Source organism: Engraulis encrasicolus, chromosome 22 (genome assembly GCF_034702125.1).
Source record: "Engraulis encrasicolus isolate BLACKSEA-1 chromosome 22, IST_EnEncr_1.0, whole genome shotgun sequence".
Lineage (NCBI taxonomy): Eukaryota > Metazoa > Chordata > Actinopteri > Clupeiformes > Engraulidae > Engraulis > Engraulis encrasicolus.
In genome coordinates this window covers 45,827,488-45,847,369 of record NC_085878.1, presented here as the reverse complement: position 1 = coordinate 45,847,369, position 19,882 = coordinate 45,827,488, and the positions used below count along the sequence as shown (strand labels likewise).

The 19,882-nt window shown below is 42.3% G+C and overlaps 3 protein-coding genes across 3 annotated transcripts in view; all 3 read right to left on the bottom strand.

The window, feature by feature from the left end:
* Positions 1-3,337: 3,337 nt before the first annotated feature.
* Positions 3,338-5,682, bottom strand: LOC134438524 (UDP-glucuronosyltransferase 2B13-like). Its single transcript, XM_063188104.1, has 2 exons — positions 5,589-5,682; positions 3,338-5,117 (listed from the first exon to the last, which is right to left on the bottom strand). The coding sequence occupies exon 2, from the start codon at positions 5,111-5,113 to the stop codon at positions 3,515-3,517; it is 1,599 nt and encodes a 532-aa protein (XP_063044174.1). The 5' UTR covers positions 5,114-5,117; positions 5,589-5,682; the 3' UTR covers positions 3,338-3,514.
* Positions 5,683-7,132: 1,450 nt separating this feature from the next.
* On the bottom strand, positions 7,133-8,620 carry LOC134439127 (UDP-glucuronosyltransferase 2A2-like). Its single transcript, XM_063188978.1, has one exon. It carries the CDS (start codon positions 8,603-8,605, stop codon positions 7,133-7,135), a length of 1,473 nt encoding a protein of 490 aa, XP_063045048.1. The 5' UTR covers positions 8,606-8,620.
* Positions 8,621-12,889: 4,269 nt separating this feature from the next.
* The window catches only part of chrna5 (cholinergic receptor, nicotinic, alpha 5), a 15,285-nt gene continuing 8,292 nt past the window's right edge, over positions 12,890-19,882 (bottom strand). Inside the window, exons 2-9 of the mRNA XM_063188977.1 lie at positions 19,242-19,393; positions 18,852-18,896; positions 17,104-17,213; positions 16,447-16,624; positions 14,991-15,323; positions 14,617-14,840; positions 14,139-14,328; positions 12,890-13,380 (exon numbers count right to left, since the gene is read on the bottom strand). Coding sequence (XP_063045047.1) covers positions 13,222-13,380; positions 14,139-14,328; positions 14,617-14,840; positions 14,991-15,323; positions 16,447-16,624; positions 17,104-17,213; positions 18,852-18,896; positions 19,242-19,393 — 1,391 coding nt within the window. The 3' untranslated portion in view covers positions 12,890-13,221. The remainder of the gene's footprint in view (positions 13,381-14,138; positions 14,329-14,616; positions 14,841-14,990; positions 15,324-16,446; positions 16,625-17,103; positions 17,214-18,851; positions 18,897-19,241; positions 19,394-19,882) is intronic.

Here is a 19,882-nt window from a genome sequence, read left to right as displayed (position 1 = left end):
TGTGTTCAATTCAGATGACAAGTTGACTGGAAGTGCCTATGTGGGACCAGAATTGTTAATGGTTGGCAGGGGATCAAATACCTATTTCCGTCGCTGAAATATAAATCATTTCTGGATTTTCTTTTTGATATTATGTCTCTCCATATTAGAATACATTTTATCATTGACATTAAATATTGATCATGTCTTTATTAGTGGGCAAACCAACAAAATCAGCAAGGGATCAAATACTTATTCTCCTCACTGTACTTTTGCCCTTGGAAAAAGTGTGTTCCACTTAATTGATGAGGATGGATTTTGAATGTAGTCTATGATGCAGAGGGATTGAAGGATAAATATAATATATGAATTATTAATTGTGGTTTGTTTTAGGTTTGGTCTGGTATCACACATTTTATCACATAGACCCTATTTCAGTAGGCCGACATGACCTCATTTGCGTATTTAATCATCACATTTGCAGAAAACTTGCCATAGAAAAAATGTGGGTTACCAACTGTGAAAGCTTCAAATCAATATGTCATGGTCTAAAATTGTAAAATTTTAGTAGGGCCTATCTCCTATGGAAAAGGAATGGGAAATCTCTAACTTTTGATGTTCCACTAAATATCAATGGTAGATTTTAATAGGGCCTATGTTATGCAAAGGGGTTTAAGGATCAATTAAAAGTACGAGCCATCACAAATAGCCTAGGCTATTTTTTAAAGTGAATACACTTTATGTCACCTCTATGTTTTTTTAGTTTTTTTAAATAATGATAATAATAATAATTCTGGAGAATGTCTCGGTTCGTAGTCCCGTGCGAATGCGCAATGTCCGTCATTTGAGAAGTAATAGGGCCTTATTACGGCGCAAATGACCTATGACGTCCAGTGATAATTTAAGTCCCTTGTGAATTATCAACAGCTGGGGCAAGTGACGGCTCCGCTGAAAATCTGTTTACATTGAACCGTGAGCAAGAATAACTCCAACACTCTGAGACGAAACAGGAAAATTATGACACTATCCGTTCACAATGTCTGTAATTTGAGTAGCCTAGGCCTACAGACCCTTTCTTATCCCGTCCGAATGCGCCTATGCTCAGATGAAGCATCATAACACGTCAAAGCGCACATCAAGATCTGGTCAACTAGGTCTATAGCCAACAAGAACAATAAAGATGTGGATACTTCGGCCTGAATGCAACAACTTGGCGAGGCGTGCAGTTCGAAAACAGGTTATAGGATAGGCTACGCTCTACTGTACTAAACTGTTCATGGAGCCTACTAGCTCAATATCCTTCCTTCCGGCATGCAATCAAAGGTAGGCCATGAACGCACAGTAGCCTATGCAGGCTTGCATTGGCAGCTGCATTGCACAATAGATTGAACTTCGCTCAGGACTAGAACATCGGTGTCTCTCTCGCATGTATGCAAATCAAGACTTTGCCCCGTTCGCCTCGTGCCACTTGTAATAATATTGTGAAGCCTTGTTTAAACTGTCATTGCAAATAAACATGAACGTCTCATTAGCTGTGTCGTCAGCATCATGAGCCACAATGTCCGGTAGGCTATTAGTCACTACTACCCCATGCGCATTGGGCTATTTGAACCATTGCAGTTTTATAGGGCCATGTCTTAAGAGTTTCAGCAATAGCACACACACTAAATTCAAAGTCAATATCACCAACACATGTAGGCCTAAGTTATAGCCTACCTTTTAAAACAGCCAGTCTAATGTTTGAACAACAGAATAACCACACCTGCAAAAAAGGTAGGCCTACCGATGTGGCCGACGTTTTCTTCAGATGAAAAAAAAACCTTTTCTCTCTGCATAAAGTTGTGAGTCGCTCACCTTGTTTTTATTAGGCGTGTCGTGGCTTAGGGCTACTCCTTCGCAGGTCAAAGTCCATGTTTTGCACGCAAGCATGACACGATTTTTACAGTGTAAATAGACTCTCAACTTTTAATGTCATTTTAACAGAAGAAGCAAAGTTAGCCTACAGCATTGAATATTGTTGCAAAAATGTAAGAAGTAATTTTACATGAGAAGATAAAGAATGAATCTTTATCTTTGTCTTTAGTCTAATGAATAGCACTGTTCATAATGTGCTGTTACAACATCTGAGTTTGTGTACATTTAAAGTGAGCCAAATAGCTTGAGGATGTGATTGGGTCACTTTCACTTTAATTTCATTTCACTCATACCACCACAGCATGGCTTAGGAATAGGCTTTAGCAAATAGACTATATCAGAGAATATTAAAGTGAAAGTGACCCAATCACATCCTGCAGCTGTTTGGCTCACTTTCACACAGTAGACAGTAGGCTAATAGCTTGCACGCCTCTGTACAACACGGTCAGTTTATGAAATTAGGGAGGCATTTCCACTGAGGTGGTTCTAAGCAGTCATTCTGCTGTGCTTGTGTCATGTTCTACCTCTATAGCGTGTGCATTCAGCACTCATTCAGCTGCTGTGCATGTGTGTCACTTAGTCACTGGAGGGCAGAGTGGAGCTACTGAAACTCCTATGTTGCGTGAAGGAGCTCGATAACAGATACTCTGAATTATAACACTTGAAAGATTACCGCAGGCTGCAGACTGTATCATGCCCTTTCCTTTATATAGGCAAGACACATTAAAATTGTTTGATGCAGTATTGTGCATATTTATTTACGGTATGTATATTTTCAGAATATAGCCTACTGTATGTTAAAGAATTATTTTCAATTTAGTGTGAGGGCAAATGTTAAGTTAGAAGAGAAATGTAACTTTATGACATTGAACACTAAATATTGTTGAAGTGGTGAGTGGATCTATCTGTCTGTCTGTCTGTCTGTATTCCTTTGTTCCCTAGACAGACAGACAATGTAGGTCCACAACACTGTTTTAACGTGTATTATATATACTCTCACACAAACATTTCATCCATTCACATAGTAGGTACAATATATTGGTTCCATGTCCAATCCAATGCTCAAGGGCATTTCAGCCGTGGATGATGGTGTCACACCATGCCAAGGTAACTTAAATGGTTGAAAGGGACCAGGCGTGAAAAACAAATAGTGAACTCAGACCTGTGACTCAGCATTTTCTGTGCACATGTGAATTCTTCAAAGTGTACCCAGACCCCTTGGAAGTGAACCGTAAAGGCTGACTAATTCATTCGCAATATGAACAACAACAGAACTGAGTCATTTTGTGTTTGGTTCACTTTTTGGTCCACTTAAAGAGGACTGAGTCTGGTTCACTTAAAGGGGACTAGTCGTGAAAATACCCAGATATTCTTCCTATTGGTAAGGGTGGGATTTGAACCAGCAACCTTCTGATCGAAATTCTAACTCAAAAACTAACAAAGAATTGAACATAAAATTATTCATGTTTAATTTTTTTTACGAAAGACAACCTTACAGCAGAGCAATCTGATCGCATAAATCATATACAAAAGGCTGACTGCAACAGACGATAGCAACATCCAGGGAGTAGTAGGACTTACTAGTGTAAAAAAAAAACCCTGCATTTTTTTTAACCATTCATTAATCCTTTTTACTTTTGACTTTACCACAGAGACGTAATGAGCACCTTATGAGAGCAAACATATTGAACAGCATCAGGAACAAAACAGCAAGCAAGAACATCATCACATCCAGGGAGTGGTAGGAGTACCAGGGCATCTTGTAGGACTCTGTGCGCAGGTGAGCAGCACCTTTGTGTCTCATGACAAACTCGATCCAGAAGAGGGCTCGGTCCAGGGGCTCCATGGGCTGGTCTCTGTGCAGCCTGGAGAGTCTCTGCATGTTCTCCCTGTAGGACGGCACATGGAGCACCTCCTGCAAGGCCTGGAGAACACTAGCCTTGTTGGCGGAGGCGACAGACAGTATCTTCGCCCCTCCTCTTTCCTTCAGTCGAAAAAGGTTATCGTACTGGTCGAAGAACAGGGGGATCCCAACCACTGGAACCCCATGGTACATTGCCTCCTGAACCCCATTTGTTCCTCCATGAGCCACAAATGCCCTGATTTTGGGGTGTCCCAGTAGGTCGTTCTGGGGCATCCACTTTAGCAGGAGGGTGTTGTTCCCCAGCGTAGAGGGTCTCTCCCCAACATGCCTCCAGATTACTTTCTGGGGTAACTCTGCAAACGCAGACGCTATGCTGTCTGCAAAATCACTGGGAATATCAGTGACAAACGTCCCCAAAGACATGATGATAACACCATGTTCTCCAGAGCTCTGCACAAAGTCCTCCAGGTCTTGAGGAAGAGGCTTTGCTGGCTTGCACTGGAAGCCACCCATGTAGACCACATTGGGCATGGTGGGGCGGGGGAACTCAAACACAAAGTCCACTCTCATCAGCCAGATGTCAGCCGCCTGCACAAGTTCATAAATATCTACTTTCTCTTCAAAGTATTTATCACAAACTGCCTGATACAGAGGTCCAATTATAAACCTTCTCTGAAATTGTACAGTGAGGTAAAACAGCATGTTTTTCATCCTTTCGAAGAAGACCATTTTGTCCGACAGACCTGACCCTGTGATTGGTATGTATGACACTGGTGAAGGAGCAAGAAAGAAGTGTCCTTCCTCACTGATGACCCATCGCACATTGTACACAAGAGGAACCTTGAGGTAGTGAGCCAGTATAATGCCGTCACCAAAGGCGGGGTCAGTGAGAACTAAGTCAAACTGGCTCTCGTTCAGGTGTTGCATTAAGGTTCTGTCCTCAAACATGGTGGATAACACCTGGCATGTGATTGAATGGGCATCCCCCATGGCAGAGAAGATCAACAGCTGCAAGGAAATGAAACTCATAGTGGAACCACCTTCCCGCTCAATGGCCATCATTTTGAAGAGGATTTCTTTGACAAATTCATCGTCAAACCCTTGTTTTGTGGGCACTGTGATGGAGCTGTAGTAGGATGACTCCTCTTTGATGTACCAGCTCTTGGTGGTTCGCAGCACAGTGATGGAGTGTCCTTGGCTGTGTAGAGCTCTGATCAGGATGTCCATGTTCACCCAATGGCTTCCTTCCACAGGTGCCACCAGGATTTTGCCTCCATGGCAATTAGGGACACAGCAGAGAAAGAGTGACAGGAGGATAAGAGATGACATAGGGACATCCGGGAAGAGCTTTGCCATGATGCTGCAAATAAGAAAAGCAGATTGGTTCATGTATTCCATATTGCTACATGTACGTATACAGTACATAGGAAACATAATGTCACTGTGTTATGTTAATTCCAACACAAGAGAAGCTTTTTTGTTTAGCACACAGCATACATGTATGTCAGTTTGATTTTGACACTCAAGAAACATAAAATTGGAAAATTAATTTGTCAGTTCTATGACCTATCAATCAATCAACCAACAAACACTTAAGTCAATAAATAAATGCCCTTAAATACGCAAAAAAACCCCTCTCTCTTTTGGAGCCCTCTCTTCAGAGCCCACATTTATGCCGTTAGTATCTGTGATACTACTGTGTAGTGTGTAGTTTAAATAGATATAAAAACACACCTTCAAACCGGAAAAAAACAAAGTGAAAAAATGACTTGCCAAATCTCAAGTCTGATTTAAATACATGTACATATAAGAAAAAAAGTAAGAATCTTACCTGGATAAATTGACCAATCCCTCGGTAGTGTTCCTTTGTTGAAAAGTGATAAAGGGATTCCATTCAGTCTCCTGAAAAGTCTGTCACTCTCGCTCTGTCGGACTCACGTTTCCCCATGTACGCGGGCCGTTTTATCTTTGGTTCAAAGTTTATGTGCCTACTTCTGACAATTTGTGTCTTTTACATGCAACTGGTGTGCTTTAATTACGATTTATGTACCGTATATCCACAGGAAAAGGAAGCACAATGTGTTGGGGTTTTTTTTTATTTGTTCTTTGATTTATACTTCATAAATTTGAATGGTAATGTTTCCAATATGTACTAAAATCCCCATCACACTCACGTGACATAGTGCTGAATGTCATAACCTGGCTCTTACATCATTTGAGTTCACCAAAGTTTGTGGACTCTAGCTAGGCGCACTCAAGTTCAACCTCTGTAGCTTCATGTTCACATACATTGGCTATAAACAGCTACACTTCCCTGCTCACATGTCACATTTTTTGTGATGTAAAAATGACAGAAATACAAATAATTAAAAAAACTTTTTCCACCTTTAAACTAAATAATTAATCTGTACAATGCAATTGAGACACAATATCAAAGCTATAAAGGAGAAAATGGAAAATAAAAAGCGTAAACTAACAAGGTTGTTATACACACCCTTAATACTTTGTTGCAACCCCTTTGGCTTTTATTACAGCAGTTAGTCTTTTTTGGGGTAAGCTGTTATCTGTCTCTTCATTTACATGGGACAACAAATTTCAAACTAACTCATTTAAATTCTGAATAAAGCCTAATTCCGTGTTGAATATGTCATGTAAACACTTCACCATTTGGAATTAAACGAAAGATCAAGGTGAACTCGACGGAACTATTTAATTCTAAATTATTAATTTGGAATTAAAAACGTCATGTAAATGTAGCATCGTGGCACTCTCGCATATCATGTTAGGCTATCTCTAATTTATCTTCACACTAACACTATTTGAGAGACATACTGTTTTATATTAGTTAATCAGTGATTAGGCTGCTGTCAATCAGGAATTAGCCATAAATTGGTATGAAAAAATTATTAATGAAAAGCAATTGTTAATTAGTTCTCTGAGACAAAATCACAAAGAAAGAGATGTTTTATCACAGATTAAAAAAGGTCTTAAGCGGTCATGGGCCTTCTTACTGAGAATATATAGCTCTGCATTCAGTGGCTGGAAATCTGTACTGAGTTGGTCAACAGTCCAAAGTGTATTCACCAAAGGGAATCCCGGCAAGTTCTTACTGAACAAAAAAAACCCGGTGTGTTTCTGTGAAACATAGCCAAGGGCAACCTGCTTCACTGCCAGCAAAAAAAAATCAGGCTACTATTTCATATTATGCACAGTGTCCCATTTATTCTGTAATTCAAAATGAGTTGCCCCCATTAATGGCACATTACAAATGTAGATAAGTCGTAAATAGGACATCACCATTAAAGAGGACAATGAGTGCATTATAGTCATTGTATTTACAGCCATCTCTCACAAACATGTGCGCTAAACACAACGTTACTCAAGTTTGACCTTTTTCCTAAAGAAAACATTGAGGCAAAATAATCTGGTTGCACACATCCCAGCGTATAAAAAGCTGACTGCAACAGTTAGCAGAACGATTGCAACATCCAGGGAGTGGTAGGAGTACCAGGGCATCTTGTAGGACTCTGTGCGCAGGTGAGCAGCACCTTTGTGTCTCATGACAAACTCGATCCAGAAGAGGGCTCGGTCCAGGGGCTCCATGGGCTGGTCTCTGTGCAGCCTGGAGAGCCTCTGCATGTTCTCCCTGTAGGACGGCACATGGAGCACCTCCTGCAAGGCCTGGAGGAAGCTGTCTTTGTTTAGCATGGCAAGTGTTATGACTTGTGCAGCACCTCGTTTCTGCAGCCTAAGGAGGTTATCATGCTGGTCAAAGAATAAAGGAATTCCTACCACTGGAACCCCATGATAGATAGCTTCCTGTACCCCATTAGTTCCTCCGTGGGCGACAAAGAGTTTGGTTTTGGGGTGTCCCAGGAGGTCATTTTGGGGCATCCAGTCAACCAGGAGGGTGTTATTGCCCAGGGCTGAGGGCCTGTCTCCTGTGTACCTCCAGATTACTTTTTGGGGCAGTTCAGCAAATGCACCTGCTATATCTTCAGTCACATCAGTCGGAAGGTCACTTACAAACGTCCCCAAAGACATAACGATAACACCATGTTCTCCAGAGCTCTGCACAAAGTCCTCCAGGTCTTGAGGAAGAGGCTTTGCTGGCTTGCACTGGAAGCCACCCATGTAGACCACATTGGGCATGGTGGGGCGGGGGAACTCAAACACAAAGTCCACTCTCATCAGCCAGATGTCTGCTGCCTGCACAAGTTCATAAATATCTAGTTTCTCTTCAAAGTATTTATCACAAACTGCCTGATACAGAGGTCCAATTATGTAACTTCTCTGAAATTGTGCCGTTATGTAAAATAGCATGTTTTTCATTCTTTCGAAGAAGGTCATTTTGTCCGACAGACCTGACCTCATGATTGGTATGTAAGATACTGGTGAAGGAGCTAGAAAGAAGTGTCCTTCCTCACTGAGGATAAATCGGGCATTGTACACGAGGGGAACCTTTAGATAGTGAGCCAGTATAATGCCATCACCATATCCAGGGTCAGCGAGAACTAAATCAAACTGGCTCTCGTTCAGGCGTTGCATTAAGGCTTTGTCTTCAAACATGGTGGACAACACTTGACATGTGGTTGAATGCATATTTCTCCTGGCAGAGAAGATTGACAGCTGCATGGAAATGGAACTCATTGCGGAATCACCTTCCCGCTCAATGGCCATTATTTTGGAGATGAGACCTTTGACACGCTCTTTGTCATGCCCTTGCACTGTGGGAATTGTGATAGAGTCATAGTAGGATGACTCCCCTTTGATGTACCAGCTCTTGGTGTTTCGCAGCACAATGATGGAGTGTCCTTTGCTGTATAGAGCCCTGATCAGGATGTCCATGTTCACCCAATGGCTTCCTTCCACAGGTGCCACCAGGATTTTCCCTCCATAACAATCAGGGACACACCACATTAGGAGGGACAGGAGAAGGGATGTCACACGACCACTCTGCATGGTGCTGAGAATGAAACAATCCAGATTCATAAATTAATACCATGTCATTTTTTCTGATGTAAATATGTACAGTTGTTGGGAGATCTGAAACCATTGTCAATGTCTTCAGTTGGAGCACTCTGTGGAACATGGCTGGCGTCTTCTTGGATTATGCTATATCATGCACAACAACAGTTCATAGTGCTTTTAGATACCTAATAGTGGATAAACAGTCAGTCTATCCACTCATCCATTCATTCAAAAACACCTACAAAATACATTTGGACAGCATCAGTAGACCTATATCTGTACCTGCATATGTGTAAAGTTTACAGAACATAAGGAACCATGTTCAAACTACACCTAAAATGTTTCTAAATTATGCCAAATCACGAGGTTTAACAAGATAAATCTCAAAAAGTATGTTGCCATTAATCTCACCTTATGACCAGTCAGTCTACAGTGTTCTTTTGTTTTAAAGTGATGAGGGGATCACATCCAGTCTCCTGAAGCTCTTTATCACTCTCAGTCTGACAAACCCGCATTGCCCTGTGGGGCTTTTATTTTCATGCATGTAAAGAATAACAATGTGCTCCTGTGTGCTTTCTTACAAGAAAATAATGTGTGTGTCTGTGAATAGGTCAGGACAGCGTGTTTTAGTATCACTGCCAGCAAATAGTTCACCATTTCCTGGGTTCACAGTGTCCCAAAGTATAAAAAGTGCCTTCAGATTAATCATTCCATGTGTGTGTGTGTGTGTGTGTGTGTGTGTGTGTGTGTGTGTGTGTGTGTGTGTGTGTGTGTGTGTGTGTGTGTGTGTGTGTGTGTGTGTGTGTGTGTGTGTGCAGATGTGGAAGAACATGGAGGGTGGTATGGGAGTATGGAGTCTGAATGGGATGAGGGCTGTAATTGTACTTGCATGCGTTGTATGTGATGTAAAGGGGCATGAGGTAGGCCTAGTTGAGGGGTCATAGTAGGGCCTTCTAGAGTCTGTATGATGCACTGATGTGTGCAAATACATTTGAATTATGAACTATAAACACTAAAAAGAGATTACTAATGTTAAATGAGCTAGCCAGCTTCATTTTAAGTGGAAAACTGGACAATACTTCTGGACAATAATTACAATTTACTTTGAATTAATGAAGTCATATGAACTATATACATGTATTCTTGGACTAAATTTGGATGAAACCACTCGTCTTGGTAATTTTGCCATAGCACACCATGTGTGAGGCTTCAGCAAAGTAAGAGTAACGTATTAGACAACCACTACCACTATATGTATGTAAATCAGGGCTGGACTGGGACCACAAACCGGCCTGGGCACGTTTGGCATAGACCAGCCCCTCACCCCCTTACGCAAAGAAAAGCCAGGTCTATATCACTGTCAGACAAACTCGTGTTGATTGTCGGGCCTTTATCTCTTTCATGTATGCCGCGTTGGCTGAGTTTATATAAAAAGGCTCACTTGCCCATGGTGTTTTTTAATACAGAGCCTGGGGGTCTACCGTCGCTTAATAATCTGTCATCATGTAACGATTTACATGAATTTAGGCGGTGGGAAAAGTCTTTCATGAATGCTTATCATGCAAACTTACCTCTGGCTTAACTTCACAGTTACCCATTACCAAGATATTACATTCCATTGTGTTTATAGGTGTTCAGACACTCACTCACATCTGATCATTAGTTTCTATTCGATGTTTAAATAGCCTACTTCAACTTCAACCTCCCCTAGCTTTTTGCCTTTCGACCTCTTGAACCCTTGTAAATGGTTGGTTCTGTTGTTACAGACAGTTCTTACAAAAAACATTGTGTGCTTATGTGATCAGGTCAGGACAGGCTATTTCAGGGTCCATGGTATCCCAAAGTGTAACAAAGTCAGCGTAAACATTCCACGAGCGCTTACCTATTTGTCTGCGATTCTTTGATCTGATATGCCGATGCTGATCTTTTACACACACGCACACACACACACACACACACACACACACACACACACACACACACACACACACACACACACACACACACACACACACACACACACACACACACACACACAGACAGACAGACAGACAGACAGACAGACAGACAGACACACACACACACAGACAGACATACACGCACACAAACTCGCACACACAAACTCGCACACACTCACACAAAGTACCGATAGCTGAGTAAAGATTTTCACATTTTTAAAGTTGGCGACAAATGCAGTTCAGATCTTTATTATAACATCACCATGTGCACATTTTAAAAAGCCTTTATGTGCTGTAGCCCACATATCTCATGGTATCACATAAAAATATACTTGGAGATCATCATGGAATACAATCATATGGCATGGATTACTGTTTGTCTTGTTTGTCTGCAACAGTGAAATACATTCATCACATAGCCTACTGTAGGTTTGAGGTGCTCTGTGAAAGCAGCTGGATTTGCAGGTGAACAACTTACACGTCATGGTGTTAAGACATACTATAATCATACATTAACATTAACTGGACAACAACAACGAGGCAAATTCAGCTATATACGTACTTTGCAAAGGCAATAGTGAAAAGCGTCAACACCTGTCAATGTGCAACAGCCCCCTTTAAACTGTGGGCCACTGAGAGCCTTAGACTGTTTGACAAAATGGTCCCCAGGGACGCCGTAGGGGCCAAACGGCTCAGAGACCTCGGGGCCAAGAATTAGGTTCTTGTTCCATTGTAGCCTATGTATTGAGTGGGGGCCTTTTCAGATGACTTTTTCCTGGGCCAGGCCAAAGCTGTCAGCGGCCCGGATGGTCCAGCCAAACACTCAGTGCTCCATGCGCATGCCCTAATCAATAAAAGCCATTTTTTTGCCATTGTGTTTGATCATCTGGATGCTATACTTGGACAGAGTGAAATCTCACAGGTCTGATTTTTTGGAGCTGGAATGGTTCATGAGTCTACCACTTTATACATTGTGCAAAGGCTGTTAATATTTTAGCTCATCAAAGCTCTTAAAAGTTAGTGTCATGTTAACTGGCTGGAACAGTGCATGCCTTAGTCCAGGCTGCACACTTCACGTTCTGTTTTCTGTTTGCCGTGAAGGAACACTTCCTTCAGGGTAGAAAAGTATAACTTGTGTATTGACAAATGTTGAAATCAGTTTACTTTAATTGTTTATTAAAATAATACGTAAAATCAAATTAAAAAAAATCTAAAAAGGGCTATGTTATACGGTATGAAAAACAGGTTTTGTGCATTTTTAATATTGTCACACAGGTCTGTATTACTCCAGTACCCACTCCCAAATGTAGAAAAAAACCTTTTTGCTGTAAATTGAAAGATTTTGATGTCAGGAATACTGTGCTTTTATGAGGCATTCTTGTCTGTCATCATACATGACGTCAGAGCATAATTCATAGTTTTCCTACTATGCGCTCAGGAGTTTCCAGTAACTGTATAATTCGTTCATGGAACCGGTCAGCCCTATGCACCCACAGTCTTGAGGGTTTTTTTTTTTTTTTTTAGATTTTTCTCATTTCATGTTTTTTTTTTCTCTCAAAAAACAGCTTAGCATTCTTTTATTTCGCTTCTTATACCAACAAAATTTGCCATGGGGCAAGTGGACAAGGTATTTTGTCAGTGCAAGGTTTAACACTGTTCCTTCTAACCACAGATGTAACATAGAGCTGTGGGAACGTATAGCTGTGAGAACATCGAGCTGTGGGAACATTGACCTATGGGAACATAGTTATGCTCTCTATCAGGCAACACCAGATTGAGCCTTTAATATCATTATACAGCAAGCTATTTTGTAGCACCTATACCAGAGGATGGGTTGTTGACAGTTTAAGATGGCCTGTTTAACACAAAAGCAGAAATACTTTTCAGATGCATTTATGCAGTGACCAATATTTGGCTGAAATGGTCCCTTAGTCACACTTTGAAGTTTTGTTCAAAATTTCACTCTCAATTCCACTGACATTTGTCCCCGTAGTATAGCACCCAACAGCATTCGGATGTACAGGACACTGTATGTAAAACACCTCTGTATTTGCTCCCAGTTTCCTGTTTCCTGCCTGCTGTTTGGTGAGCTCCTTAATTGGTAAATTTCATCTGGAAAAATCTTTACAATCTTTACAATCCAGTGTTGTTTGCCTGACATCACACAGTTCAGGGACAATTACTGACCGCAGTAGGTGCACTCCACTTCCCCTCTCTCAGAACGGCCAATGGTCATGAAGAGGTCGTGGAGGCAGCAGTTGCTTGTGCTTGGGATGGCCCAGTGTCAGGTGGTCAGAGTGGTAGCCACGTGCTCCGGTCTCCTACATACCCGTTAAAACCACCCATTTCAACATTTATCATGCTCCCACAGCATTTTCCTGTTTGCTACATCCGGTTAGGCTAGCCCTTCTGAATGGTTTAGCACTAGCAACTGCCACCCAAATAGCAGTGGCACCACCCTTGTAACTGTGGATAATAAGGTGGATAATTGTCCCATGCATGGCAGGCAGGCAGAGTGGTTTGGGGGTGGCTCAACTAACTGCTGATGTCATTGTAGCTGGGAACAATGATGCTGGCCCACTTGTAGATGACGGGGATAAAGAGAAGAGCAGAACCCAGAACCGACACCAGCAAAAAGGCCCAGAGGAACACCCGATCCAGGACCTGGGCCACAAACTTCCAGTCCTGGACAACCTGAGGAAAGATATCAACCCAGAGAAAGCATGTCATTTCTCAGAATCGTCTTAATAGTAATAATAAGATACAAAAAATCTAATTTTACCATTGATTAAGCTACAAATTAATAACAGTAGGGCAGGAGAATATTCCAATAAAACCATATCAGAATAAGACAATAACAGGACCATAAAATAATATCTCAGTAAGACCAATTAGAGAATATACTGTATAATAGATACAGTAAAAACTCCAACCAAGTAGTAATCCCATAATGCACGCCGTTCCACCAGTGAAATGCTGTAATAGTCGTTGAGAACATTTTACTGCCATAGTACTTCACTACCATGACACTAGACAGAGCCTTTAGTAAGTAATACATGAAAACTTGGCCATTGCTGGTAACAGAAACTATACAAAAGGCAGCTTGTCTTAACGGATTAAGATGCAAAAGTAAGAATAAAGTGGTGGATTTTCAGCTTTGTTTTCAAATTCAAGAGAGCGAGGTGAGAGCGGGAGATATTTCAAAAATGTTCATAGAGCCAGCCACACTAAGTGAAGATGTGAGGTGGGGGTGAAGAGAAAGTCTCTGTCAGTGGAGCGTACGGTGCGGGTGGATTGGTATGGGGAGAGGAGATAAGTGAGATAGGGGATGAGTCTTGACTTGTCTCTGCTCTATGCTGCTAACCTAAATGTGTTAGACTTAGGCTACTTTTTGTGTTAAAAATGAACGAACAGCTATAAGAAACAGGTTTCCGATTCACTTTTGTCCTCACCTCTCGCACTTCGTTTTCCTTCACCACATGTTGTGTGATGTAGCGGATGGACTCCAGGGCTGCCTGCAGGTTGTTCCTGGGGGCCAGTAGAGGTGTGGTCTCCTCCTCCTGCATCATACCTGACAAGCTAGCCCCTCCTCCTCCAGTCCCGCCCAGCCTTGCGCCTCGCTGATGCTGCTGGTGATGGTGCCTGTTACCCAGAGGTGGAAAAAATTACTGGAAAATTGTAATGATGTAAAAGTCTAAAATAATGACAATGCTGCATGTACGTCTGTGTAATTCCCTTTAATTTCTGTCTGACTGGGATTTTATTGTATAACATTTTTTACCATCATCTGATCTTACTCAATGGTGGTGTTTGATGTAGTGAAATTTACTGAAGCGCAAAAGCAAACTTTCTGAAAAATGACATATTACTCTTAAAAACTGCTCAATCACGGTAACCAGTGAGTGAAATGTAATTATTCAGCCTACTAACTTTCCAGCCCTGCCGGCCCCGCTGGTGGCGTATCGGTCCACATGGCTCCTCATGCACAGCAGCTTGGGCAGGCGGTGCAGGAAGATGCGGCGCACCCAGGGCGCCATGCCGTGGTGCGTGGACGAGGAGCGGTGGTGGATGTTGATGGCGAAGACGGTGATGACAATGGAGAGTGTGACGAAGATCATGGTGAAGACCAGGTACTCGCCAATCAGTGGGATGACCTTCAATCAATTAATCAATCAATCAATCAATCAATCAATCAATCAATCAATCAATCAATCAGAATATAGTAAGATATCACAGTCGTACAGTTCACTGAAAGTGCAAGTACACATACAGACTCATTCACACGTTCACACGCCAGCTCAGACCTTGGAGGAGGACGGGATGATCTCCTCAATCACCAGCAGGAAGACGGTGAGTGAGACCAGCACCGAGGTGCACAAGGAGATCTTCTCGCCGCTGTTGGAGGGCAGGTAGAAGACCAGCACGGTGAGGAAGGACAGGCCGATACAGGGGATGATGAGGAAGAGCGTGTAGAAAAGCGGCAGCCGGCGGATGAGGAAGGAGTAGGTGATGGACGGGTAGAAGCAGGTGCTGTCGGTGCGCAGTCCCCGGCTGCCCGTTGCCTTGACGATCTCCCACTCGCCGTTGTCGAAGTAGTCCCGCTTGTCCACATGGACATCTGCCAGGAAGATGTCCACCTGCAGGTTTGATGGGAAAGAGCACCTCATCCCCATCAGTTGGCTGTGGCGATTCTCCTCCTTCAACGTAATCTTAGTCAAAAGAATTTAGTGGTAGTTTTTGAATCCTTCAAAACGAATTTCAGTTTCCTAAAACCTGGCCTATTCCCATTTGTTGCTCATTTGTCCTTTTCCCAGGGCGAGGAGAGGGCCAGAATTGGGTCCCTATTACATTGTATAAAATAAGAGGGGAACCCTTTCAGATGATATTCTGGGTCCAGTCATGAAAGATTAAGGGCCCCTGTCATTGCTGTCAGTGCTTGGACCCTTAGAATCTGCAACACCTTTCCCACCCTAGCGGCACCCATGCCTACAATAAAAACTGTTGACTCACCACACTGTAAACCCTTTTCTCACTTGCTAAACTGCAATTCAGTTGTTGCATGATTTGTGTCCTGCATTGTAAATAGGCTGCATTTTTATAGACCATTCCTATACTCTCAGCTCTCAGAAGTTATTCACTCTGCCTCACTTTTACTCATCAGCATCAAAGGAACCAGTCAGCACATCAAGATGCAGCATGCCCACTGAGCACTGTCGGGCCCGGAGGTCATTTTGGATAGCAGTGCCTTTTAAATGCAATGTAATGTACAGCAGATACGTTTGATGAGGGTATGTGCAGGTATGTGACAATATCTTGTTTGGAGTTCAATCAGCTGGTTAGTTCAGAGCTACTATTCTAGCCTAGATGATGTGATGCAAAACAAAATCTGGATTTACCTAAAATCCATTGGTGCAAACATTACACCTGTTGATGAGAAATATTAGAAATTATTGCAGTGCTATAGCTTGACCATAATGGGCAACATTGGTGCAACACAGGTGCAAACCTATCCTGGGTCATTTCCCAACTCCTCTCCATCTCAACAAAAGAAGGAGGAAAAATCCTTGGTCCATTCATTTCAGTTGATTTCAAAATTCCAAACAATCTTTATTCAGTGGGCTACTACATTAAAAATCACCAACGTGTATCTGCCCTGTGGCCTTCATCGGGGTGTCTTATCCCTCTCTCTCTCTCCCAATACTGTACTTCCTGCCTCCTAACCAATAATATAGACTGGAAAAAAGTTCATAGATTTCAAACCTGGGAGCCATCATATGTCCAGGAGCCAAACTTCATGGTGCAGTTCTGGAGGTCAAAGGGGAAGAAGGTGACGTCTATGGTGCAGGTGGACTTGTAGTTGGCAGGAGGGGTCCAGGAGATGGTGCCATCATACCTCACCACAGCCTTGGTGACAGTGGCCTCAAAGTGCCCATCTGCACTATAAGACCAAATTGCATCTCTGATTCAGTATTGTAGGTTACAGATCATGTTTTTTAGCACATAGTAAGACATAACGACTTGGGCATTACCTTCAACAAACTCATGACAGGGGCCTTGATTCAACTGATCTTTAAGGGGGGAAATCCTTGTTGTGATAATATCTTACCCTAGATCAGTTTTTGTTTCTGATGGGACCCGCTTTTAGACCTAAGAATATTTTCGCAAGGGCTCCTAAGCCCCAGTTTGGAAACTTCAGGTGTAGATATTGCTGTTACCATAAGAAAGGATCATTTGCACCACAAAAGGAGGAAGATATGAGTGGTTTGAGGGTGGCAAAGGTGCAGGACAAAGGCTGACTTAAATTTGTAATAAATCTGATTAAGAGAAACGTAATCTTGCTGTGAAATTCAAAAAAATGTTTAGAAAAGCATTTCAGATATTGAGTGGATGTCACAGGTAACTCTGAATGCCACCTACTTGTCATAAAGTACAATGTCTGGGATCCATATGGAATCAGAGGGGACTCGGATGGAAGTAATCCCTAAATAGTCTTCAGGATTCCACCGTAGTTTCATGTCAATCCACTCCTGAAAGAAATAATAATAATAATAATAATAATAATAATAATAATAATAATAATAATAATAATAATAATAATAATAATAATAAAACGATCAGCATTCAAAACAACTCAAATTTGCATTTCACCTCACTCTGACTTCTCCATTATGGAAACTTTTTGTAATAATGAAACCAGTGTCAACCTAGCCTGACCTTGGCCATCGGCTTAATTATCATTTCCCCACACCACTATACAGCAAATTAGTAAGAGGGATTTAGAGCAGGCTAGTGTCAACCCTTTCCCCTTCTCTTTTTCATGTCTTCTTCCTCTTCTGTTATCCATATGCCCTCCTGTCATCCATTCTCCTCCCTTCCCCTCCCTTCTCCTCTACTCCCCCCCTTGCTGTCGCTGTATGGGGGCGTTTGTCATCTGCTTCAGTGGCAAGCGACCTATGCCTCCCCACAGCGCACCGCACCCTGCATACCACCCTGCCCCCACCCCAGCCCAATCCAGCCTGTCCTGCCTGCTTGCCTTCCTGCCCACTGAGGGCACAAGCAATCTCAGCAGATGAATAAATCTGTCAGACTGCATGGTTGGGGGTAGGTTCTGCTGATGAAGTGGGTGCGGATGGGACAAGGATGGTGTAGGGCAGGACAGAAGTGAGTCAGTGGGGGTAGGCTTGGGCAGTATTTTGAAAATACTGTATAATATATGGTTTTGTTTCATATTGTCGCTGTCCAGCCAAAACCTCGTAACTCCACTATTTTTTTTCATTCACTCATATTCCTTCTTTATTCATTATACACTCTCAAAAATAAAGGTACAGAACCCGTTGCTGTGGCAGTACCCTCAAGGGGAGTACCATTGTGTCGCTTGGGTGGTACCTCAAAAAAGAGGTGACAGATGTATACATTGGTCGACATAGCAAGAAACTGAAAGCATCTCTTTTTTGGGGTACCAATCAAGCGACACAATGGTACTCCCCTTGAAGGTACTGCCACAGCGACGAGTTCTGTAGCCTACCTTTATTTCTGAGAGTGTAAAATAGAACTCAGTAGGCCTACTACTGGTCAGTCTCCATGACTACATGAGTATGTTGAATTATTTAATAACCAACTTCAATTTGAAAAGTTTTTTTCATGAAAGCAGCAATATTGAAGATTTGCTTTTTTATACTATACCCTTCAATAGGTCATAGTGAGACATTCTTTTTTGCATAGGCATACCGTTAGAATGGTTAAGAAAATGCTTTGTCTGATACACAACATTGTATGTGCTTCACTATGTATACGCCACAGAATTTAATACTTTCATCTAAGACACAACTTGTAAATTGACCATACCCACAGACAGGCCCTATGTATTTAGAAATAAATTAATAAATAAGTAAATAATAGGCGCTGCATTATGACAGGACTCTGTGGAGCATGAAAAATGGGATGCTGGCTGTGCCTGTGGGTGGCTGAATGATTAAAGCTATCGCTCACTGCCATAGATAAGCGCAGCAGGCGCACGCGGGAGGACGTGAACTGAGAGTCTGCTCTGTGATACGAATCACAATGAAAGGCAATACAATACAAGGGCATTATGTAGTGTATCACACCTCATGGAGTACGATACTGTGTACTCTTTAATTTGGAAATGCTATCGTCAATTTCCATACCTGTTTCATCCAGACATTTGTTGTCATCAGCTGGTTCTTTTCATCCTGAAGGGGGAGATAAAATGGAGACAAGACAGACCTTTTAAATATTACAGCCAGTGATAATGACTAAAGGTCATTGTGCTCTTACTCTTAGAGTTTCAAGAACAACCACTCAGTCTGAACAACAAAAGCTAACATTATTCCTCTGGCAAATAAAACACATTACTGCGAAACAAATTACTTTAATGATCCTGTCTCTGTCAGGGAAGACAGACATTGTAAAAGATATACAATGCATTGTAAAACAGGCTGCTTTAATTTGCCACTAAAAGCTGCCCTTGTTTGAACTGTTGCAAAATACCACTGATGAGAAAAGGACATTGTGTAAACGGGATATACTATTCTCACCACATCTACGAGCTGGGAGATGGCCAGGCCGAATTTAACCCTCACTGTCCCGTTGAGGTCCTCCACTGGCCTCACCCACTTCTGGTAGTTGCGGAAGAGCTCTTTGAACAGCTTATCCTCCGTCTTGGCGTACGAGGACAGCTTGGGCCCGCCTGCATTAAGAGACACAGATTGGAAATCTCCATTGAATCTGTTCTGTGTTCAATCACAATTAAAGCCAGAGTGGAGGGAAAGAGACAGGCAGGCGCGGGGGAGAGACAGAGAGAGAGAGAGAGAGAGAGAGAGAGAGAGAGAGAGAGAGAGAGAGAGAGAGAGAGAGAAGAGGGAAGATAAGCTAAAAGCTAAAAGATCTCTTCACAAATATTCAATTACTTGGCCGGCAAAACAACCCAGTTTGCAGTCAGAAAACAATGAGCCAGTGACTTATGTAACCTGCCCAGTGACACTTTGCCAATAACACCATCAATGTACGCACCAAATCGCCTCCCTCTCTACGGCTCTGGCATTTAGGCTTTCCACTATTTATGGCCCACCTCCAGCCACCTGCACCCTCAATCAGTACTCGCATATCATCAGCACTGCTGATAGAGCACTGCCACTATACATGGGTTCACCGTGTTTATAAACACGATGTTGTGAGG